General features: G+C 40.8%; 3 protein-coding genes across 3 annotated transcripts in view; 1 reads left to right on the top strand and 2 right to left on the bottom strand.

Moving 5' to 3' along the window:
* Window positions 1–964: 964 nt before the first annotated feature.
* LOC136753945 (extracellular calcium-sensing receptor-like) lies at window positions 965–6,622 on the bottom strand. Its single transcript, XM_066710323.1, has 9 exons — window positions 6,607–6,622; window positions 6,167–6,224; window positions 5,486–5,503; window positions 4,327–4,618; window positions 3,919–4,128; window positions 3,292–3,885; window positions 2,945–3,172; window positions 1,996–2,119; window positions 965–1,869 (listed from the first exon to the last, which is right to left on the bottom strand). The coding sequence occupies exons 1-9, from the start codon at window positions 6,620–6,622 to the stop codon at window positions 965–967; spliced, it is 2,445 nt and encodes an 814-aa protein (XP_066566420.1).
* A 7,867-nt stretch (window positions 6,623–14,489) lies between these two features.
* Window positions 14,490–21,725, bottom strand: LOC136753944 (extracellular calcium-sensing receptor-like). Its single transcript, XM_066710322.1, has 7 exons — window positions 21,721–21,725; window positions 17,252–17,543; window positions 16,707–17,089; window positions 16,259–16,655; window positions 15,911–16,138; window positions 15,530–15,653; window positions 14,490–15,403 (listed from the first exon to the last, which is right to left on the bottom strand). Exons 1-7 carry the CDS (start codon window positions 21,723–21,725, stop codon window positions 14,490–14,492), a joined length of 2,343 nt encoding a protein of 780 aa, XP_066566419.1.
* Window positions 21,726–21,902: 177 nt separating this feature from the next.
* The window catches only part of LOC136753943 (vomeronasal type-2 receptor 1-like), a 35,379-nt gene continuing 31,736 nt past the window's right edge, over window positions 21,903–25,545 (top strand). The window contains exons 1-4 of the mRNA XM_066710320.1: window positions 21,903–22,083; window positions 22,762–23,051; window positions 23,237–23,378; window positions 23,660–23,729. Of these exons, the coding sequence (XP_066566417.1) occupies window positions 21,903–22,083; window positions 22,762–23,051; window positions 23,237–23,378; window positions 23,660–23,729 (683 nt within the window). The remainder of the gene's footprint in view (window positions 22,084–22,761; window positions 23,052–23,236; window positions 23,379–23,659; window positions 23,730–25,545) is intronic.

Genomic DNA, 25,545 nt, shown 5'->3' with positions numbered 1-25,545 from the left:
CCATATCTATGTAACATTTTCCAGGAATAGAACTGTTGCTTATCTCGAGGGATTACTGTGTTTCTCTTATATCAGTGTGTTGCATGGGTGTCCCAAGATCTGTGACAAATTTTATGGGGAACTGGAAAAAAAAAATTGGTTGTAAAACTTAGATATAAATACCTCAAAAGATACTTGAAGAAATCGATGGTTATATCTACCTTGGCCAACAAATCAGCACAAATTGACATCTTATGCAAAAGTAAAAAAAATAATGCAGTACATTTGGAAGAACCAGGACATTAAAGGACACTGTAAATCTAAACAAATTGAAGCATCTTGTGGAGCCATTCATCCAGCAGTGGATAGACAAAGGCTTATGAAGATGAGGAACTATATATATATATATATATATATATATATATATATATATATATATATATATATATATATATATTCCTGTGTCTGATGACACATTCTTGAATTCAAATGACTGGTGCAATTAATTAAGGAAAGTCACTTTATTGCAAATCATTTATTCTTTTATTTGCCCTGACAGTCAAAATGCAATTAAAGAAAATGTAATGTAATCAAGGTAAACTTGGATTGAAGTAACATTTTCAATAATTTCAAAAGCAACATGAGGTGTAGACATACAGGGCAACACAGGAAAGATGTCCTGTGTAGGAGGAATGTGAAAATGAAAAACAACATTAATAACCATTGGCCTCTTTTAAATGTACTATAACTATAAAGATAATAAGCCATATTAAATACATAAATAAGAATTCATGATTCTCCATGACGGGCTTGTGTAAATTATAATTCATGCCACAAAATAAAGGAATATTTTTGTGTCATATTTGAAGCAAGTTCAAAATATAACTTACTATACTACAGCTCCATTCATTACAGATAAGAGGCTATAATTATATAGAAGGATATACACATATACCACATACTTAAATCTTTATATACAGAGATTTCAATACTTTGCCACTTTGCCCATCAGCTGCTTTTTTGTATTCTGCTCAGGCTTCAGCAAGATAATGTAACATTTCGGGACAAAAATGCACACAAGAAGACTGTAGCTGGATGACAAAATGGCAAATATCTCTACAGCAACTGTGTACTTTCCTGGAGAACTAACATAGGCTGGTATGAAAGTTACCCAAACCACACAAAAGATGAGCATACTGAAAGTGATGAACTTGGCTTCGTTGAAGTTGTCTGGAAGCTTCCTGGCTAAAAATGCCAGGATAAAGCACACACAGGCCAAACAGCCAATGTAGCCCAGAACACAGGCAAACCCAAGCACAGAGCCCAGACTGCACTGCAGAATAATTTTGGCACTCTGTCCCAGGTCTTGTGATGGATAAGGTGGCGACAGCGTGAGCCACAGCACACAGATCAGAACCTGCCCCAGCGTGCAGCAGAAAATGCCTGCTCTTTGTTGTGGAGGACCAAAATACCTCATGATATTGCTGCCAGGAAGTGTGGCCTGAAAAGCCATCAGCACAACAACAGTCTTACTCAGAACACAGGAGATACAGAGGACAAAGCTGATTCCGAACGCTGTGTGGCGCAGCTTGCAGGACCAGGGCAGGGGCCGGCCAATGAAAGCAAGCGAGCACAGGAAACAAAGCACCAGGGAGAACAGGAGCAGGAAGCTCAGCTCAGAGTTATTCGCCTTCACAATGGGTGTGTCTCTGAAGTAAAAGAAGATGCCAATAATGCAAACTGTAATAACAGCTCCACACACTGAAATCACTGTGATGAACATTCCCATGGTCTCTTCAAAAGACAGGTATTCAGTTTCTTTTGGAACACACTTGGTTTTCTCTGCATTTGGCCAATGACTGGATGGACACTTCTCACACTGTACTGCACCTACAAAACAACAACACCACCAAATGATTAGCAATTTTGGAAAAGGATAATAAAAGTGTTATGTTTCTGTTACAGCATTATGTCAAAAGCAGTAGATGATAGTTCAGCTGCTCAGTAGCAGTGTACCTGTGATGTTGCTAATTTCTCCATCAGCACAAGGCAGACAGTCAAAGCAGCAGACTGGCCTTCCTTTCTGAACAGCTTTCCATGTACCTGGGGCACAGCTCTCAGAACACACTGACCGAGGAACCTGAGAGGTGAAACCAAACACCTGTTACACTGAGACAGGGCTCCTGTGGACTGAAATATAAGCAGGAATTGTGTACATTTTACCTTGTGATCTCACATTTGATTTAAAATCTCTAAAAAATTACATTTTATTTGGAAAGGCAATACTGTCATTTTGAATATGACTGTTGACAGTGTAAACTCAATCTGTATTGACTCTTCATATCTACTATTAGTATACATAATTAAATACATAATTAGTATTATGTATTTAAATAGGAGTTATTTTTAAATAGTAGTTTATTCCACCCCCCAATGTTATATCTGATGAAAACAACAAAGTATAATGTGTTTTATCCTGTATTCACTTTACTGAATTGAATCTTTATGAATGTAAACTTGTGGTTGGCATTTTTTTCTGGTATGCAACACAGCTATGTAGTCAGTATGTATGTCAGAATACCAGCAATTTATTTTATAATTAAAACTGGTTATCTTTTTCCATCGTTCTGTTTTATTAATCTACTTCATTATTGGCAACATTATTTCATGTATTTATTTAATTATTTTACACATGCAGTAGGGCTCCTGTTCACTGCATTACAACCACAACATCCAGAAACACATCATAGTTAATACATTGCACAAAGTTCAATTCAACAAAGGTATATGGAAATATGACTTCTTCCCAATCTAAGTAATCTCACAAGTACAATTTAGATATATATTAGCTTTCCAATTTGACAATAAATCCTTCTATTTTGTAAAACAATCTATTCACAGGCTATAGTGCCTCCAGCAAACTGAATTCTACTTATTTTCCATTTCTACATGTATCCAGCCTTACCTTACTTTGACCTCCACCCCAAACAAGTTTTTCTTCATCAATATTGAACTTGTTCTCAGATCCTTCTGCTGCATCAAACTGGCCAACTTTCACATATTTCACTGAGCCGTCTTCCTTCCTCTGCCAGTTGATAATATCATACGATGGCACAGAATCTCCATTCTCATCAAAGTATACCTCCTCCCCTGCAGGGGTTATAGCATTTACTCTTTTGAGATAGTGAATAAGCTACAGAGGAAAATGTACATAAAACATTCATAAAATGAATTACTTTAAGCTTAGAGTTTAATCTGTATAATTGTTGTTGTGGTCAAACTCAGCCTGGTATCCTGTAGATGGACTCATACCTGCCATGGCTGGAGGTGAGTGATGTCTGGGCATGATCCATTCTCAAAAGGACCTTCTCCAGGGCTACAGGAAAGCATGTCATGAACAGCATGTGCTATTGTGTAAACAGCTTTGTACACATTGTAGGTAGTTCTTAATTGTGAGACATCATTATATGTGCTTTCCACGCTTTCCAAGTTTTCTGCTCCTGTACACTTTGGCTTGGATGATAGTGATGTTGGGGAGGAACTCACACTCTGATCTAGAGAGCAACCAAACACTGCTTCCCAAAATTCAGTGATGAACGGATCAGTTGGGTCTGATTCAGGGTGAATTCTGCACAGGAATGACCTCAGACCTTTAATTTCTGCCTTTCTCAGTGCAAAGCCTATAGTCCCTTCCAGGGCTTGTAGATTCCTCTGGGTTGAAACAAGTGAGGATATAATCCATGCTTCTGTAGCAACCCACTGTTTATCAGTGATGTTTTGACTTACAACTTCCTCCAGCAAAGAAGAGATGTAAGACTCAGACTCAATGGCAAAAGTAACCATAACTTTTGCTGACGACTCCTTTATTGTTTTGATGATATGCAAGATATTCTCTTTGGAATAGACCTTGGGAATGATTTCAGAGAAAGCAATACACACATCAAACTTTTTCACTTCTTCTTGAAATATCTGTATTCCTAATTTACCATAGTCACCATCTCCTGCTATCACTCCAACCCACGTCCAGCCAAAGAGTTTCAGTAATTTGGCCATTGCCCTGGCTTGAAAATAATCACTCGGAGCTGTTCTGAAAAATGCTGGAAAATTAGTTTTGTCACTGAGACACGCACAAGAGGCAAGGTAGCTCACCTGTAAAACAGATACAGATTGATGGGGATGAGTTCTGCTTTGGCAATTTCATAATGAAAACGCATTATTTACAGTAATTTTTGTTTAAGCATTGGCAAAATAGAAAACAAACAAACACATCCCGTTCATAACACCTGAGCCACTACATTCATAATGACATTCTCTCATGCAAGACAACCTGCAGGCACATCATCTCACCATGGGTATAGAGTAGACTCCCAGCGTTCTGGCAACAACCATAGATCCAGAAGAACTGGCATCCCCAATAATGACAGGGACCTCTGGAGCTCGCCCACACCCCAAGCCAGACACGGTGTCCCTCTCTCCTGTCACAAGCGCCATGGCCGCCCCCAGGGTACTCAGCTGTGTCAGGCAGGTGTCAGCGATGGTGTAACCCAGTGTGATGGTGGGGAGAAGTTCTGTGTTGTTATTGATTTCTTCCACGGCAAAAATCATTGCCTGCACCCAGCGATACCCCCTGATATCAAACCTAATTGTGGGAAAAATTACAAAATAAAACTTTGTTTTTATAAATATCTAAATTCATCATTTTTGTTTGTTTTGTAACTGCAGTCATTTTGTAATTGATTTTTCATAATATACAATACTTTTTGGTCTTCATTAATGTCCAATATGCATACATAAATGCAGAATTGTAAATACATATACATTTCTGAAGGTTTCACTTACCCTTCACATTTTGACAATTGTGGTTTATATTTAAATGATTTGTCAGGTAGAACTACTCTAGTATGGACAGGGAATAATCCTCCAATAGTTAAGTCTCCATTTCTGTAAAGTCTTTTTAAGCCTGACTTTCCATGTAGCTTGCATGTGGATTGCTGCGCTCTAAATACATTCCGATGAAATATGAAAGAAAAATAGAGCCAGGCATAAAGGTTCATTCTTTGGACAGATGGGAAGAGGGGAGGATGGAAGGCAGATCAACAGAAATAAAGAAAAAATGACAGAAACAGACAGACAAGGAGAGCAGCTAACACACAGAGTCTGCTTTCTGTGCAAAAAACATTTCTTATATAAGGCATAATCTATTTGATCAGCTATTAAAATGTGCAAGCAGGAACGTGTTCGTAATTGGGCAACCCCCCAAAGAACACAGTTAACTGTATATCCCTTAAACCCAACAGAAAGCAATGATTTGTCTTTGCTATTTTATCTACACCTCATTAATTCAAAAGACATGACCAGTCATTAGTTCAAATGCATAATGACAAAGCAGATATTTTGAATTGATCTGTAAGCAGAAACTATAGGTGGAACCTATCCCTGTGTAAAATTATACCACTATAAAGAGTACACCTGAAATGATTAATGTATACACTTTTATTCCACATACCTAGAACTAGACTGGTTTCTAAAAAAATAAAAATACAAAAAAAGAATAAAAAACATACATTAACAAAAACCTTTTTAATGCATGTAATGAGTTATTTTAGTTCACTTAAATGGGCTATATTTTGGAACACAAATTAAATTAAGATCCTAGCATTGAGCAAATATGTTTGCCACAGGGGACTGAGATTCATGTTATTTGGGAAACGTGTGAGATAAAGACGACAATGCACACAAACGTATGATGCAACTGCACCACTCTGTTGAAGTCATCTGGGATATTGCAAGTAATGACTTGAAACTGGATAATTAAAGTGACACTGAAGTCAATCTGCTTGTTTTTCATAAGTCAATAGGGGTAGGAAATAATAATTTTAATGCTTCATACTTTGTACTACAGTATATTCCTTAGGGGAATATTGGGAGGAAAATAGTCATATTGCTTGGTAGAAGAATGCCCATGTTTTAAAAGTAAGCTGTACATCTTGTACATTTTAAAATTAGTGTTTCAAAGTGTTTGTCCTTAATTCTAATGATATGTATGTGGTCTTCTCTCAGAATAATTTAGTGTTGATAAAAAAACAAAACTGAACAATGGCAGACATGGGGTCTCACGTACACACACAGAGCTTTACACACACATTCTCTGTTTGAACACCTCCCTTTAGCAAGCCTTGGGATATACCCTGAATCTCCCCAAAGGGACCTGATGTCGGCTCCTGGTCTGGACGCAGATAAGGCAACTGTGAAGGATAGAGGAGATAACAGAGAACACAGAAGCAGGCAGCGACAATCAACCAATACACAGCATCCTTATAATGTCTTTAGAAACACACAAAGTATATTTTCCTTCTTCATGTCCAATTTAAAACAAGGGAAAAACAATTATACAAAAATATAGTGTGTTGTGCATTTCTATTGTAACTTATAAATCTCATATGAGAAACCAGCCAATTACAGAGCAGCATTTCCCAATATTCCTCATCTTGTGTATAAATGTCAATCCATGCAGAGAACTATGAGTATTCAAAAATAATATTTATTTGTTTATGTATATTTATAATGTATGGTTCAAGATCCAGATTTTTTTATAGAAGAAAGCAAGCATAACTTTGCTGTACTTACTGATGGCACTGGCCATGAATATGTGACACAAACAACAGAATTACAGACCAAAAATCACCAAGGTGGCCTTAAAGACAGCCCCAATGTCACAAACATACGAATGTACAGCCAGATTTCAAAAATTGTCAGCTAAGGATAATTCTACTTCCATAAAAAACAAGATCAGATGACATCTGGTATGGGAAGCATCCCCTCGGTGAGCGTTTTATTGCCAATTTGATTAAATAAATCTCTCCAAAACGTACACCAATCATTGTGCCAAGTTTTAAGTGATGCTTGAGTTTCTGGCCACAAGAGTGCACTCAGTCATAATACCAGTAATACCATTCCTACACCAAACTGGGGCAACTGTTTCAACTCTTCATTTACCAATGACATTTTTGGACTGTTACATGCTAGTGGTACAAGTTTTACAGGATGTACATTTGTTTTTAATAAATATTTCTTTACTTGACATGCATTAGTCTTTTGGTTGCGGTCGGGCAGGTGGCATATGGTCAACGTTGGCATATGCATAGCCTTGTTGGACAGCAGTTGTGGTCGTGGAGATGGATCATGTCTAATTAAATGCCGACAAATGCGGTATCTGTACAACTTCTTTTAATACATTTACTTATACAACTTTACAATATTGTAGCTTTTGTGTTTGTATATGTGGGATGTTATTGTGTTGGGCTAGGGAGGGATGTTTGTGGGATAGAAGGGTTATGTGGCTTCCCCCATCTCTGGGTTGGTATAGCCGGAGGCGATTGGAGGGTGAGAGTCACATGACCCGGGGGGGTATATTAGGGGGTGGTGATGCGCCGCTCAGGGAGTTGGAAGCGGGAGAGTCTTAGAGAAAGAACTAAGTGTGTGATAGAGCTCTCCTCCTCGAGACCATATTGACCATATTTCCTCCTATTCCTTCTCTCACACAGACCAAAGACCCCCCTGAATGTAAGTCTAGGGTCTAGAACTTCTATTGTTTACAGTATATTTCCTATACAAGCATGTAAATTGGAATTTGTAAATTGCATTATGCTTTGAACTGTACTGAATTTTTGCACTTTGTATTGCTCTGGATAAGGGCATATGCAAATAAATAAATAATAATAAAATAATAATAATAAGTAGCCTACACTTTAACTGAGTTACAGTATAAATGTACTATTGTTAAAATATTTAAATTTACTGAAAGGTATTTAATTGTCTGAAGTATAGATTGTAGCCTACTAATTAAGATCTACAGTTATAAGAAAAAATATAAGGGCTGTGGAGTCTCTCTAGCTCCCCTGGCACTCCAATCCCACCCTGTCACGCTCGAGATTCGAAAGGGGGCACTAGTCGCAGCGTCCCACACGGGCTCTCCACTGCTTCCAGACTTCCTAGACGAACTCAGGGCAACTTGGGACCACCCCACCTGGCAATGGCCTTCGCCCTTGCTCGGGCAGGAGAGGCCTATGCCAGGACCCAAGGCACGGCTGAAGCAGGCTTGGTGGACTTCCCGAGGGTAAACTCCACCATAGCCATGCTGGTCTCCCTCCTGACTCTCTTGGCGGAGCCTCGCGACCTGACTTGTCCAAACATTACGGAGACCCTTGTAAGGGAGGGCTTACGAGTCCGGAGCGTAAGTGGCTCGCCTCTATAACATGGAAAGCCTGCTGGCTTTATATATTGCCCAGCTGGCCGAGCCTCCTGAAGCACCTGACGCATCACCAGCCCCACCCCCTATCTTGGAGATAGCGGCAGTGGCTGATTTGCTTGTGACTGTGATGCGTCATGAGGCAAGGCCGATGGGGCGGTCCTTGGCAGCCATTGTGGTGGCGCGCCATCAGCTTTGGCTGTCGCAGGCGAGGCGAGTTCCTGAGACGGACAAGACCCGCCTCATGGTTGCCCCCATCTCGACGGGTCCTGCAGCTGGCTCGGGTGTACCCTGTTGCACCCCAGGCCTAACAACGCAGGCAGCCTATTGCAGCTCAACGGCGGGGACCCACCCCGACCACAGCTCCCAGGCCACATCCCAGGCAACAGCCCCGCCCTCCTGCCAACCTCCGTCAATGACTGAGCTCCAGCAGGCAGGTGCCCCCCCCAGCAGTCCGGCGTCCGGCTAGACGCCCTGGCCGCCGGCAGACCGGCACAGCGCATGACAGGAAGACAGCTGGTGGACCTCCGCCCCCTCCTCCTCCTGCGCCATGACCCTTTTTTTTTCCCCTGGCAATCACCTCTGCAAAACGCGTGAGCAAGTTACATGTCCTGTCCGTACACCCATCATGTGTCCGTTTTGCAGGAGATGGCTCCAGTGTCACGCTACGACCTAACCTGCATTCCTCACAAAAATGCTGTCTCCATTCCATGTTAACTGGCCTATTGAGTTGATGGCTTTCCGGTTATCTGAAAAAGGAAGGTTGCGTGGGAGTCCTAGCTCCCGGCAAAAGCAGACAAACCTGCGCTGACGTCACGTTTTATGGAACAGGATGTGGGAAGGGACCAGTTCTGAGTGACAAGCGCAGGGGCCAATGGCAGCTTTAATAGAGTGACGTTTTGATCAGGTTCCTATGGCAGTGCGCAGAAACCCCTCCCACTTGGGCAGTGCTTCCTTTTTCAGATAACCGGGGTTGGATTCACAACCTACCGTTGTGTAATTATTGTATGCCTTGTAGGCTATTACCAATGACAAAGGGTTGTTGTTTTCTCTCTTTAAAAAAACAAAACCTGTTTACAGCTAACTTTCTGTTTTGTTTTCCTGTTTATCTAGAATTTAACCAAGACATGTAAAGAGGATTCCATGCAGTTCAGGTCACTGAGAAGCAAGATCAGACATTTGCCGTTCATTCTTTTCAATGTTTCATCTACTATTTTTAATGAAATTGGTACTTATTATTACGTAATAATGCCTTGGCTAAGTGATTTGAATATACAATCTCAAACGCTGTCTTTCTGGTGTGGAAAACGTAATATTTACTGTTATGTTTTGGTCTGGGGGGTGTGTATTTTCCAAGAAGGGTGATCTACAGCAAAAATACACAGGAGCACCACAGAAGTATACAATAATACACCCTTTACAGGAACTATTAATTTATATTAGCTCCAGCTAATGTCATGTCTAATCATGTCCTCTGATCCCCGACTCCAGCAAGCGACAGTAGGACCTCGGCCTCTCCCTGAGACCCCTGCGCCTGCTGCTGCAGCTGCCACACACTTTGGCCACCCCTGCGCAGGCAAGAGAGTGACAAGGGAGACATGAGTGGTGCACACAGGCCTCTTCCTCCTTTTCCCCATCATTGCAGTCCCCCCCGACCTCAGATCCCAGACAACAGCCCAGGCAGCAGCCCTGCTCCCCCTGCCAACCTCTGTCAATGCATTTCCGGCAGGCAGTTGCCCCCCCAGGCTCATCACCCTACTACTCCCTGCAGTTTCAAACACGTCCACCCCCCTTCCCAGGCATGGTGTGGACACGAGTGAGGGACCCGTTGCAGTGTGCGGAGTTTCGCATTGAAATCGCTGCTCTTCTGGAGAATGAGCAATCCGCGAAGTGCCTTGAGGGACGAGGGATTGTATTCCTAGTGCCCAAGAAGCTGGCGGTTTCCACTCCATCTTGGATCTGAGGTGCCTGAACCACCACCTCAAGGTGTTGCGCTTCAAGATGCTCAAACTGCGCACCATGCGCACCATGTCCCAAGCCTGGTTTACCACGGTGGATCTGAAAGACTCTTACTACTTTCACATCCCCATTGCGCAGGTACACAGGAAGTTCCTCCGCTTCCCCTTCAAGGGCCGGGTGTTTGAGTTTGCTGTTTTCCCCTTCGGCCTGTCGCTAGCCCACCGCACTTTCTCCAAGTGCATGGACATCACGCTAACCCCTTGCGCGGGCTGACGCCAAGGGGTGCGTGAGAAATAAAATGTAATGGCAGATGTAAGCAATCAGTCCTTTCGGTGACTATACTGTCAACCCAAGCCACTCTCGCAAGTTTTTCCTGTCTGCACTTCCCCCCCCCCCACTCTCACGCTATTTTGACGTAAGCCCCCCCTTACTCTCACACTATTTTGCCGTGAGCACCCCCCTGAACTCCCATGCTCTCATGCTATTTTCCAGTGGGGGTACTCAGCCAACTTCAGGCCGGGAAAAGAGTACTTGGGTGGAAAGGTTTGGGAACCCCTGATCTAGACAACTGACTGGTCTGTTCTCACTCCAGGGAGCAGGTTCAGAACCACATGGCCATCTCTGAATTGGGCCTATGGGTCATTTGAGAGAAGAGTCACCTGACGCCAACTCAGCTGGCGCATTTCCTCGGACTGTGCCTTGATTCCATTGCCATGCTTGTTGTACTGTTCTCGTTGTGTGTGCTGACACAATTTAACAGCAAGCCAAACTCCATTCATTAAATGCAGAAGAGTCAGGATTTACCTTAGTTTGCAGCTTTTATTAAGATCCCGGGATGCATTAATGGATTAGGAGTGAAACTGCAACATAATACAACAATGGAATGTATCAGAAATGTGAGATAATGTACATCGCTCACTGAGACATGCTAAATGAACTTATGATATGTACATTACTGTAAATAAACAAATTCTACTACACTGTAAGTGAACTAAACACATAGCAAATTCAGCTATCATATGCTACTAGTGACAACAATAAGACATCTGGTATCAAACTGTAAATGTATCAGTCACAAAATAGAACAATAAACACTTACAGACGATGCTTTCACAAGCAGAAAACAGAAGGATGGCAGCAGATAGAAGAGGGAACACATCCGCTAGGGTAGACATGTGTTACACAAGGAACTTACTTCCTGTTTACAGTTCAAGGGTCAAAGCTATGACATGCTACTTACTGCTATATGAATACTACCACTAGATGGCTCCAAATACAAAATACAAACACAAACGAAAGCTGAAATAAAGGAACTGGGGGGCAGAATACTCCCCGCCTAGCATCATTAAGACATCTAAATTCCACTTTGGTCTCTTCTGGGCAGAAGAAGAATGACCTGCTGTCTGAAGAGGTTGCTCTCGGAGAAGTTTCCTTAAAGAGGGGGTCCTCCAATCTTTTGGGTAGGTAACATAGCTGGGTAAGTAGAGGGGGGAGTCTAGATCTGTAGAGACCGGGACTAGCAGCATAGCATTCATAATTGTGGAGATTTCAGCCATGAATGTGCACAGAACCTTATGGAGGACGAGTCAACATGGAATCCAGTATCCTCCTCACTAATCATCCACTACCAGGAACCCCCCATGTGAGATGCATAGGGAGGATTGAATTCCCACACACAGGAATAGCTGCCAAGATCTTCCTGCACCTCAGGCTTCTTTGCTGTCTCTGCTTGCTCCTGCAAAGTCTGATCGTAACTGCATGGCTATAGGACTGTTCTTGGGAATGTTACCTTTGTCTGTGAGAAAAAAAGTGCATTGCAGTGAGGAGAGACAATGTTGTTGGGGAGTGGAGGCCTCGGACACCTAAAGGGAAGTGGAGCAACCCAGCTTTTGTTCTTGTCCTGGTAGAACTCTTTGTACATTATCTCCAAGAAGACCTTGTCCTCAATGGAAAGAGCATGCTTTTGTCCATTGTCCATCCACTTGAAGACTGAGTGGCTGAAGTGATCTTCGTCTGCTCCACCTGTTTAGCAACCCTTGAAGACGCATTGGATGCCACATTGTTCTTTTCTAATGCTCAGCTTCTCTTTCAGATCATGTTCTTCCTTGTATTGAATGCCACAAGAGATCCACCTTTCTTGCAGATAGTGGGGCAGCTTTTCCAGTATAATGTTGATACCTCTGGCAGTATCCAGCTATGCTAGGCCACGTAAGTAGCTGAAAAAGGTAGCACTGCCCAAGGGTTGCAAGGTTGTGTGGGAGTCCTAGCTCCCGGCAAAAGAGGAAGATCCTGTGAAAACAGTAAGCGGGAAGGAACCTGTTTGAGTGACGAGCACAGGGGCCAATGGCAGCTTTGATAGAGTGACGATTCAATCAGTTTCCTATAGAAGTGTGTTGAAACCCCTCCCCCCTTGGGCAGTGCTTGATTTTTCAGATAACCGGGGTTGCATTCGCAACCTATCACTTTACAATACTTATATTGTATAATGATACATTTTTATATTAGGTTTTTATATGAGAAAAACATATTATTTTGTGTGTTTTATTGTCATCTTATCCGAGCATAAAGAAATGATTAATTGGGGATTTTCATTTAGATGAGAGAAGCACAAAGAGAAAGCATTCAAAAACATTTTGCTCTCTAACATAAACTCCAATCATTCTTTTTATTTAAAACATTTTCTTATATAAAATTATTGTTTTACATACAATATCACACCAGAGTGTGAAATATTCAAGAGGGAAATATCCACTTCACTTGCTTGATACTGACTACTAGGAATTCATTCAAAATGATTAATCAAATCTTCTTCGTCTTCTTTTTCTTATTAATATTTAGTCTGTTCTTCTGTACAACATTCATGATCAGTATACCATGTAGTATTTGTGAATCAGTTATTATATAATATATGACTTCATCTTAAATATTTTACACCAAGGAGGTCCCAAGTAGTTGATTACATCTGATACATAGCCATACGATTGTCACTGTAGTGTAAATAAAAAGAGCAAATGTCTTCTTATTGGGGTAGACACACATAATCTGACATTACAGTTAACATTATTGATAATGAAAGACATATTGCAAGATATTGAGCCAGAGTCTTTTTTTATTTATTTCTTCTTTTTATTTATTTAAATTCTAATACTCAGGACAATGGTATTGTGCTCAGACAGCAGGTCAGACAGGCTCCTGAGAGCAGATTTAAATTATTAATCAACAGTTGGATCTTCATTTGATCTCCTGGGAAGAACGGCTTGTATATCTCCAGGAAAATAATGAATATGACATGACAGTGGGATTTTAACGCAAATGTAATAAGCACACCAAACAACACCTTCTCTAACTGTTGTCTCGACTTTAACTCAACCAAACACTCACTCAGCAGCAGCTCCAATGCCATCAATGATCACAGTTGAATTATAAATATGCAACAGACCATAAAATGTGTGCTGTTTAGCACTCATATTTTAACTACTGCAGGCACATTTGGTCAAGAATTAAGGTCAAGGTGCGGCAGTTCACAATACTATTGTGCTTTGAGATGAGCTAGATAAATACTTTTACAGCAGCAATGAAGTGTTATACATAGAAAACCAACAACTTTCTATTACTAGGAATTGCAATCTGAAGCAAATGAAGCTAATCTGACTATTGCAATTTACATTCTATGGTTAACAACTAGTGGATCTCTTTTGCAGTGCAAATACTGAAAAACACAATTCTTACTCTTTAATTAATTGATCTGTAAAAAATATCTTTATATTTAAAAATACATAACAAGAAGTATGATTAGTTTGATGTTGTATCAGTTGATTCACACACGTAAGAATGTGCTTTATGAAACTGAATTGACAGAGCAACTTGGCTGCCCTGAGAATTTGAGGACCAAAGCAATAACATTCCACCTCAAAAAGATTAATTCGTTTTCAATAACCATCCAATAATACCTTCAAAATTGAATGCATCTCAGGTTTAATAAACTTTTTATATATGGCTAAGAAACTAAACTTGAGTAAAACCATGGTCAATACAGTGGTCCCTTGGATAACAATATTATTTGGTTCCACAAAAACCATAGTTAACTGAAATGATCATTAATCCAACATTGAAAATATGTTAATAGCTTTAATATGTTCAGAAGTTGACCATAGAAAGGAAAAATGTGTATGTTATATATGAAACAAGTTAAAAATCTAACAAATTGTACTACTGCTCCATCCATTAGAGATAACAGGCTATAATTATACATAACAATACACACATATACAATATAGTTTAATCATTTAAATGTACAGACATTTCAATACTTGCTTTTGACCACCACTTTACCCATCAGCTGCTTTTTAGTATTCTGCTCAGGCTTCAGCAAGATAATGTAACATTTCGGGACAAAAATGCACACAAGAAGACTGTAGCTGGACGACAAAATGGCAAATATCTCTACAGCAACTGTGTACTTTCCTGGAGAACTAACATAGGCTGGTATGAAAGTGATCCAAACTGCACAAAAGATGAGCATACTGAAAGTGATTAACTTTGCTTCGTTGAAGTTGTCTGGAAGCTTCCTGGCTAAAAATGCCAGGATAAAGCACACACAGGCCAAACAGCCAATGTAGCCCAGAACACAGGCAAACCCAAGCACAGAGCCCAGACTGCACTGCAGAATAATTTTGGCACTCTGTCCCAGGTCTTGTGATGGATAAGGTGGCGACAGCGTGAGCCACAGCACACAGATCAGAACCTGCCCCAGCGTGCAGCAGAAAATGCCTGCTCTTTGTTGTGGAGGACCAAAATACCTCATGATATTGCTGCCAGGAAGTGTGGCCCGAAAAGCCATCAGCACAACAACAGTCTTACTCAGAACACAGGAGATACAGAGGACAAAGCTGATTCCGAACGCTGTGTGGCGCAGCTTGCAGGACCAGGGCAGGGGCCGGCCAATGAAAGCAAGCGAGCACAGGAAACAAAGCACCAGGGAGAACAGGAGCAGGAAGCTCAGCTCAGAGTTATTGGCCTTCACAATGGGTGTGTCTCTGAAGTAAAAGAAGGTGCCGATTATGCAAGCTGTAATAGCAGCTCCACACACTGAAATCACTACTAAGATAATTCCTAAGGTCTCTTCAAAAGACAGGTATTCAGTTTCTTTCAGGACACACTCTGTTTTCTCTGCATTTGACCAATAACTGGACGGACACTTCTTACACTCGACTGCACCTAAAAAAACAACACCAAACACTTTACAATTTTGGAGAAGAATAATAAAAGTGTTATGTTTCTGTTTCAGCATAATGTCAAAAGCACAACTGGAGATGATAGTTCAGCTGCTCAGTAGAAGTGTACCTGTGATGTTGTTCATTTCTCCATCAGCACAGGGCAAACAATCAAAGCAGCAGACTGGCCTTCCTTTCTGAACAGCTTTCCATGTACCTGGGGCACAGCTCTCAGAACACACTGACCGAGGAACCTGAGAGGTGAAACCAAACACCTGTTACACTGAGACAGGGCTCCTGTGGACTCGATTATAAACAAAACATCCCGGACCACATTACAGTTAGTACATCTCACAAGATCAATGGTAATTCTAATGTGACTATACATCTTTCTATTCTGTCAAGATTTGTTGTCTGTGTCTCCATGTGAAACAATCTACTCACAGGCTACAGTGCCTCCAGCAAACATCATTCTACTTCCTTTTCACAACAACACCTATCTAGCCATTACCTTACTTTGACCTCCGCTCCAAAGTATTTTTTTCTCATCAATGTCAAACTCGTTCTCAGATCCCTCTGCTGCATCAAACTGGCCAACTTTCACATATTTCACTGAGCCATCTGCCTCCCTCTGCCAGTTGATAATATCATACAACGCCACTGGATCTCCATTCTCATCAAAGTATACCTCCTCCCCTACAGGGGTTATAGCATTTACTCTCTTGAGATAATGAACAAGCTGTAGAGGGAAATATATGTAAAACATTCATACATTGAATTGTGTTCATGCTTAGAGTTTAATCTGCATTATTGTTGTTGTGGTCAAACTCAGCCTGGTATCCTGTAGATGAACTCATACCTGCCATGGCTGGAGGTGATTGATGTCTGGGCATGATCCATTCTTGAAAGGACTTTCTCCAGGGCTACAGGAAAGCATGTCATGAACAGCATGTGCTATTGCGTACACAGCTTTGTACACATTGTAGGTTGCTCTTAATTGTGAGACATCATTATATGTGCTTTGGACGCTTTCTAAGTTTTCCACTCCTGTACACTTTGGCTTGGATGATAGTGGTGTTGGGGAAGAACTCATACTCTTATCCAGAGAGCAACCAAACACTGTTTCCCAAAATTCAGTGATGAACGGATCAGCTGGGTCTGATTCAGGGTGAATTCTGCACAGGAATGACCTCAGACCTTTAATTTCTGCCTTTCTCAGTGCAAAGCCGATAGTCCCTTCCAGGGAGAGCAGATTCCTTGGGGCTGAAACCAGTGAGGAAGTAATCCAGGCTTCTGTAGCCACCCACTGTTTATCAGTGATGTTTTTACTTACAACTTCCTCCAGCACAGAGTGGACATCAGAATCAATGGCAAAAGTAACAATGACTTTGGCTGTAGACTGCTTTATCGTGTTGATGATTTTCTCAATTTTCTTCTTTGAATACACTCTGGGAATGATCTCAGAATATTCAATGCAAACATCAAACTTTTTCACTTCTTCCTGGAATATCTGTATTCCAAATTTCCCATAGTCATCATCTCCTGCTATCACTCCAACCCACATCCAGCCAAACAGTTTCAGTAATTTGGCCATTGCCCTGGCCTGAAAATAATCACTCGGAACTGTTCTGAAAAATGCTGGGAATTTATTTTTGTCACTGAGACACGCACAAGATGCATAGTAACTCAGCTGTAAAACGCATACAGAGTTCAGAGGGTTATATTCAACACGGTCGAAAATAATTTTCCAAAACCTATTTCAATGTAGTAAATAAATGTTACTGGTTCCTGAGCTAAGGCATTCATAATGACATTCTCTTATGCAAGACAACCTGCAGGCACATCATCTCACCATGGGTATAGAGAAGACTCCCAGCGTTCTGGCAACAACCATAGATCCAGAAGAACTGGCATCCCCAATAATGATTGGGACCTCTGGAGCTTGCCCACACCCCAAGCCAGACACGGTGTCCCTCTCTCCTGTCACAAGCGCCATGGCCGCCCCCAGGGTACTCAGCTGTGTCAGGCAGGTGTCGGCGATGGTGTAACCCAGTGTGATGTTGTGGAGAAGTTCTGTGTTGTTATTGATTTCTTCCACGGCAAAAATCATTGCCTGGACCCAGCGATACCCCCTGAAGTATAATCTGCAAGGGCATTTGAGTTCCTTTATCTTTTATTACATGTTCTGTTTCTTCTTAAGATTTATGTTTTTTACAGAGGCTGTCACTGAGTAATGTATTTGTCCTTTGAACAAGTTATCACATGTATTTGAGTGATTGTAATTTGTGTGCTTTCTACCTAATAGAGTCCTTTTTGTTTTATTTAATTATTGCTACTTTTAAAAATGTATTACTGTATGAATTCATCCATTCATCTATTCAGATTCTACATATTCTAATCTGCAAAGATGTAGCAAATTCTGCTGATAAATAAAAAATCCACATATTCACCCCGAGGTACTACTTACCCTTCACATTTTGAGAATTCAGGTTTATTTTTTAATGATTCATCAGTTACATCTCTTCTGATATGGATGGGGAATAATCCTCCAATAGTTACATCTCCGTTTCTGTCAAGTCTTCTTATACCTGATTTTCCATGAAGCTTGCAAGTGGATTCCTCTACTCCATACAAAAAATTACTAAACATGAAAGAGAAATAGAGCCATGAATATACCTTCATTATTTAATAAAGATGAGACAGTCAGGGAGAAATAAAAAATAATATAGGGATTTATAGAGAGAAGTGAGAACATTAAAGTGGGAGGGAGTACAGCAAAGAAAATAATAGTTATATTATATTTACTGGTTATTCTTATATATGGCAAAATTTACCTGGAGGAAACAATCAACCAGGAAAGCTATTAAAATGTGCAGGCAGGGACATGTTAAGAATTGGAGAAATAAGCCAGGAACATTGTTAATTGTATGTCCCTTAAACACAAAGGAAAGTAAGGGGATGTTTTTTGCACATGACACGATGTCATTAAATTACTCAAATTACACATGAAATTTAAAATAATGGATGATAATCACATACAGATCATACACAGTTGGAGAGGCAGCAGTGTGGAGTAATGGTTAGGGCTCTGCACTTCTGAGCAGAGGGGGTTGTGGGTTCAATCCCAGGTCTGGGCTGCTGCTGTTGTACCCTTGAGCAAGGTACTTTACCCTAAATTGTTCCAGAAAACCCACCAGCTGTCTAAATAGGTAATTATATTTAAAAATAATATGATATATGCCTGGATAAGGGCATCTGCTAAGAAATATACTAATACAATATAAAATATATATATATAATATATAATGGTAGACTCAAGGACAATAAAAAAATATATACATTGAAAATACAGAACCATTTATTTATTTCCAGTTTCTTATTAGCATCCATTGTTATTTTACACAAAAATGATCTGAAACATTGTCAATAGGCTTCTTTCAAATGAAGGTGAACTATGAAACAATGATTCCCAGGGGGATGTGCTCTTTTTAATTATTATTTGTAAAAGGAAGAGGCCTCTACTTTAAAAATACAGGGTTTCCTCTTGAAAATCATGGCCTGGAAAGGGGTCTCTCATCCAGAACACTTTAACATTGAACATTTGAATTAAATTAAGATCAGTGTAAAGCACTGACCAAATATGTTGCACTACGAGGTGACAATGAATTGTATAAAATTGAATAATTGCAACAACACCTGTTTTTCATATATATCACAAAAGGTGTGAAATGTTTTTATTGTTTATATTTGTAGTACATCTTTGCAGTCAAAGGAAGTTGTGAATAGCTAGAAAGTGGAATCATTGTCAAATATCCACATATATAGATATTATTAAAATACCCTTGTCAACTATTTATAAATACATTTATTGTTTGATCACCTTATCTTAGTTCAGTGTAAAAGGGTCAAATAGGACCAGTGCTAGAACAAAATATTCAGATACTGAACCTCGTCAAACTACAACTTGGGTAAAAAACAAATTAGGTCATGGTCTCCTTACACTTAGAAAATAGCTTACAATTGAGCTATATGTTTCCTTTATTAAATAATTATTGTTGTAACTGACATTAATCGGTTTCTTCTCTCTGCAGAGTTTGTAATTTTTCAGTAAATTCCACCTGTGTGATGCTTTGGCACACAGCAGCCCTGAATTTAGAGCCCTATTGGCAGGTGAAGGTGTTTGTTGGCAGCCTAGCTGGAAGAGCAACGTGATCAGGATCAGAGCAAGGCCTCCCACACCCGGGCTCACTGCCGCCTCACACTGAGCGCAAGCACGGCAGCAAGAGCCACTCACACAACCACAGGCAGCACTGCTGTGGGCTGCTGATTAAATCACAGCTGAATCTTATTTTATGGGTAATCAAGGGGTTAATGATAAGCTGTAGATTTTAGAGGTGGAGAAAATAAGAAAAGATTCTGAATCATATAACAGGAACCCAGCATATAATTTTTCATTTTTTTGTAGTTTTGCACCTATGTTATTGTTTTATGCTGGAGATTCACAGGATGGTCATTCTCATATGTTTGGAATTTTTGTAACAGGTATCACCCATACATGTCAGATGTCAAATGAACTAATTTAGCTATGATATCATCCTTTATATGCTAACCTCCATGAATACCTGAGTTCTTTTGTTTTTCCTTTATTTTTATTTTGGTTGGCTTTACATAATGGTTTCTGCTTTTTAGTTGACATGCTAGAGCACAGCTAGGCACGAGTCTCCCTCTTGTGGCCAGTATGTTGAATAGTTCTTGTTCTGTTTTTCTTGCTCTTTTTCTCTATTTAACAATGTACAGTGGTTCAAATTAACATACAGTTAGACATCGTTTTACTGCCTTGTATTGAAATAAAAATTAATAACATCATAAACAAGACAAATAAATTTGCAAACGTAACAAGAATATTTTTGTGTGAAAGCAAAAAACAAACAATAAAAAACAACTGAACAACTGAAAGCAAAATATATAGTAAATGTAAACAAAAAGAAAGATATCAAAAGCAAAAAACGAACAAACTTTAATTTATTAAATTAATTTCACTTACAACCTCAACCTATCTTGTTATTGTATTTATTTGTATTGCATCCCCACTCAAAATTTAAATACAAAGGCTTGTATGATGCAATTTCTGCTCTCCATTTCAGTATGACTGAACTACACAGCTTGTCACAAAAAGCCCCTAGATGACCCATAAGTTGGATTCAGTGGTGACAAGTCCTACTGGTGCACTCAGCAGTCCCCAGCAGTGGCTGTGTGTGAGAGTCTGTTATTGTTGTTGTGTTTGTTCTCAGTCCAAGGAGGCAGTGGACCCAGGTGTGGGAGGCTGTGCTCATATCTCAACTGTCTCCCTCAATGCTGCTCTTCCAGCTGGGCTGCCAACAAGCACCTTCACCTGCCAGCACTGTGAGTGGGGTGAGCCCAAGCAACAGGGATCTGTTCTCAGTGCTGTGGTGTGTCCCAGAGTTAGGCTCCTGGGAGCAGATTTCAATTATCAATGAACAGTTGGATCTTCATTTGATCTACTGGGAAGAACGGGTTGTTTTTCTCCAGTATATGATGAATACGACATGACAGTGGGATTCCTATGCCAATGCCTAAGCCAATGGAAAAAAAGCACCAGACCCATCTCTAACTGTTGTCTCGACTTTAACTAAACCAAACACAAACACCAAACAAAGAAGAAGCTCAATCGCCCTGGATAAGGGCATCTGCCAAGAAATAAAATAATACAAAAAAAATAATAAAAAAATAATAATAATAATCATCCATGATCACAGTTGAATTATAAATATACAACAGACAATAAAATGTATGCTGTTTAGCTCTCATGTTTTGACTACTGCAGGCACATTTGGACGATAATTAAGGTCAAGGGGCAGGCAGTTAAGATTACTGTTCTGTTTTGAGATGAGCTATAGAAATACTTTTACAGCAGCACTGAAGTGTTATATAGAAAACCAACAACTTTCTGTGACTTGGAATTGCAATCTGAAGCAATGAAGCTCATCTGAATATTGCATTTTACATGATATTGTCAACAACTAGTGGATTTTTTTGCAGTGCAAATATTGAAAAACACAATCCTTACTTTTAATTTTGATTAAAAAAAAAAAAAAAAGAAATATGATTACTTTGTTGTGTCAGGTGTCGAAAAAAACACACACACATAAGAATGTGCTGTATTATGGGACCAATAGTAGATAGTAGGGTCATATGGGCGTGGCCTATTTTGTTATGACTTATGACCTAACATATTAATATTCCTGCGTCATAATTGGGGGGCGTGATTTTAGGTAGAGTTATTTCCTTAATTATTCCTACGTCATATCTGGCAGAAAGTGTACACCCATAAAACCCTGAACAACAAGGCCACCCATAACCCCCCCCCCCCCTATCCTCTGAAGGAACCGCCCCCGAAACTCTCCTCTCTATTTAAGAACCTGCGCTGCTTTTAGGCAATACCGCTTTAATTCTCAGCATCTGAAACATCCAGCTTCTTCAACATGGCCAGCGACATCAACGTGAAACCCCGCAAGAAGCAAGCCCGGGCAAGGGTTCCTGCACTCACCGATTTGAAGATTGAGCGCACCTGGGTGCTGTTCTGTGGGGCTCAATGGGGTTACCGCTTTAAAAGGGAGCCCGGTTATGTTGGAGTGGAGCTTTTGGCTTTGGGAGAGAAGGAGGGTACGTTGGAACCTTTTGAGACTGTAATTGAATACTCTTATGAGGACTGGTTGAAGGTGATGGTCTGGAGAGATCTGGGTCTTGTGGATAAGGCTCTAGAAGAGCTGCAAGAGGGTCCAAGAGAACCCGAAACGGGCTCTCCGACTCAGGGTTTTGAAAGGTGTGAATGGGAAAGCTTGCAGATTTACGGTAGAGTGGTGAGGAGTCTATCGATAACTACCGACCGCAAGGTTTTAGAGGACCCTGATTAAAAACCCTATTGAAGGGGTTGTGGAGGAGCCAGAAAAACAGGTTAACGAAATCATGTTTGACGGCTTGGACTGGCCGTTCTTGAAAGAGGTGATAACCTGTATAAATGACGGTTTTGACATCTTGATCAAATGTTCGGAACTGGATTCTGTTAGAAGGAGAATATGATGGATTATGGATTATATATCCCCCTTGAAGGACGATGACGACGATAAAACAGACGACCTGTGGGGGTTTGGAGCGGGGTCTGGCGCCTCAGGGGCTTCTAAGAGGGTGGTCTGTCATGACGTAGTGAAGAGATAGTATAAAAGGCGCAACACTTCATTCATGGTTTAAAATTAAAGAGAATGTCTTACCCGAAAGCTGTGGACGTCGACAAGCTCCACAGACCTCTTCAAACCTGGGATCTCCCCTGGTTCTATTCCCCAGATTTTGTATACACTCCGGAACCCTCTAACTACGGCTACCCTCCATGCCCTCAACCCCCGGTCCCTCAGGACAAAACAGCCTGCTGTGCTATGGATGTCCAAATGAGTCTCGGTGAGCCCCAGTCTCTGGAGCTCCTGGAGGGCCCCGATTTTGCTGAACTGTCTACTGTCTGTGCATCTCAGGAGGGAGTCGGTCCAATGGATGTAGAAACACCCCACAAACCACCAGGCAACCCAATGAGCATCGAACTGTCCCGGGGGCATGATGAAGACGATGGATTTATGCCCGGGGTACGTGTCGAAGTAAGCAGAGTGGTTAAAAGCACCCTGGTGTATATTCTGAATGCTCTCATTGACCGAGCTCTGAAAGAAGTCTGTCTGGGTTGTGAAGTGAATCACCCCAGTCAGTTGAGACACAGCTGTTTGTTTGAACCAGACCGCTACTATTTCCAGTTCTATTTCGACGTGTTTTACAGAAGAGTGAACAAACCGTGGCTGAAACCTGCGCTAATCAAGGTGCTGTCTCCCACCTACATGTCACCCCGGGGCAAGTCCAGAAAATCATAGATGAGATTTTGCTGGAGCTGAAAAAGGAGCTGTTTATAATAGAGAAACTTGGTCAGCTGCTCAACGACCTGGATGAGCCGAGTAGAAAAACCGCTGGCAAGCTAAAAGCTTATTTCTTCCGTAAAGAAGTTAAAGCTGAGAACGGTGACAAAGAATTTGATTTCTACGCCACTGATTCAGACTCTGACCTGAACTAAGGGACTTTGAACATGGGGAATGTTCTGGACTGCTTCTGCAACTGGTTCAGTCATCAACAGTCTGCAGCTAACCTGAGAGCTCTATTACACCATGTGCTTGACAAAAAGTAGCCAACGCGAGCCTTTTCTCTACAGATTTAACCATTGATGAGAACCAACTTTCAAACCTGGAAAAGTTAATGGCTGCTGTAACAAAGACTGGGGGGTACGAACACTGGGATGAAGCACTCAAGGGGGCCAAGAATGATATTAGGCCATTTCATCAACATCTGTATGACCTTTTACTGAGCATGTTTAATACACCTCTGTTTACTTTTAAAATAGCCCATATTGTTGTTTTATTTACTTATGTAACTGAGGTGTGTGCCTACAAGATAAAGAAGCAAGTAACCAATCATCTGATTTCTTTTTGTCTGGACCGTAGAAAAAATTGTTGTGTATGTTATATTTTTCTCAAATGTCTAAAAAGGGGTATCTGCCCTCCTGAAGTTGAATGAAAACCTTGTATAAAAACTTTGCGCATAGTGTTGGTCTGTGTTTTTATTTGACAGAATGACTCGGCAAGCTCCCCAAATGCAGGAACTATACTACAACCCAGCCAAGATTGGGGGTTTGGCGGGTAAGAAGGGTTTTCAAAGAGGACTCGCGGAGACAGGAGTGAAGGCTAATGATGTGGTTGTTTCAGAATGGTTATGGGAACAAGATGCCTATACCTTACATAAACCTCTCAGGATTAACTTTAAAAGAAACCGCGTATATGCAACTGACATAGACTCACAATGGCAAATGGATCTAGTCGATATGTCAAATTTATCAAAACATAACAATGGTCACAAATTTATGTTGATGTGTATTGACGTGTTATTGAAATATGCCTGGGCTCGCATTCTACATAATAAAACAGGTAGGGCGGTGACAAGGGCCTTTGAGGATATATTGGGTCGGTGTCCTAAAAAACTGCAGACTGATAAAGGAAAAGAGTTTCTCAACAGAGAATTTCAGAATCTACTGAAGAGACACAAAATACATCATTTCACCACCGGTAATGAGCTTAAGGCATCGGTGGTGGAGAGGTTTAACCGCACCATAAAGACCAAAATGTGGAGATATTTTACAGCGGTCAACACGTTCAAGTATTTTGATAAAGTTCAGGATTTTATCGAGGCTTACAACCAAGGGTATCACACCAGTATTAAAATGAAGCCTATAGATGTTGATAAAAGTAATTATTTTAAGGTCTATAAAAATGTATATGGACCATTTATTAAGAAGGGAAAAACTACTTATAAGTTCAACATTGGTGATGTGGTTCGCGTTTCAAAGCTACGGAGTACTTTTGCCAAAGGTTATGAACAAACATTTTCTGATGAATATTTTACAGTTACTGAGCAGTTGGCTAGAGACCCCCCCGTGTACCAGTTAAAAGACTATGACGGGGAGGATATAGAAGGAACGTTTTATGAAGCCGAGTTACAAAACATTATTATGTGTAAAGACAGTGTACAGTGTACAATTTTAATGGTAGGTGTATTTTAACAATGAGAGACAGAATAACAACAAATAAATCCAGAAAAACACATTTCAAAAAAGTTATACATTGATTTGCATGTTAATGAGGGAAATAAGTATTTGACCCCTTCGACTTAGTACTTGGTGGCAAAACCCTTGTTGGCAATCACAGAGGTCAGACGTTTCTTGTAGTTGGCCACCAGGTTTGCACACATCTCAGGAGGGATTTTGTCCCACTCCTCTTTGCAGATCCTCTCCAAGTCATTAAGGTTTCGAGGCTGACGTTTGGCAACTCGAACCTTCAGCTCCCTCCACAGATTTTCTATGGCATTAAGGTCTGGACACTGGCTAGGCCACTCCAGGACCTTAATGTGCTTCTTCTTGAGCCACTCCTTTGTTTCCTTGGCTGTGTGTTTTGGGTCATTGTCATGCTGGAATACCCATCCACGACCCATTTTCAATGCCCTGGCTGAGGGAAGGAGGTTCTCACCCAAGATTTGACGGTACATGGC

The sequence above is a fragment of the Amia ocellicauda genome, chromosome 7 (assembly GCF_036373705.1).
Source record: "Amia ocellicauda isolate fAmiCal2 chromosome 7, fAmiCal2.hap1, whole genome shotgun sequence".
NCBI classification, from domain to species: domain Eukaryota; kingdom Metazoa; phylum Chordata; class Actinopteri; order Amiiformes; family Amiidae; genus Amia; species Amia ocellicauda.
Note: the sequence above shows the minus strand (reverse complement) of the source record. Positions and strands in the feature narration are given on the sequence as shown.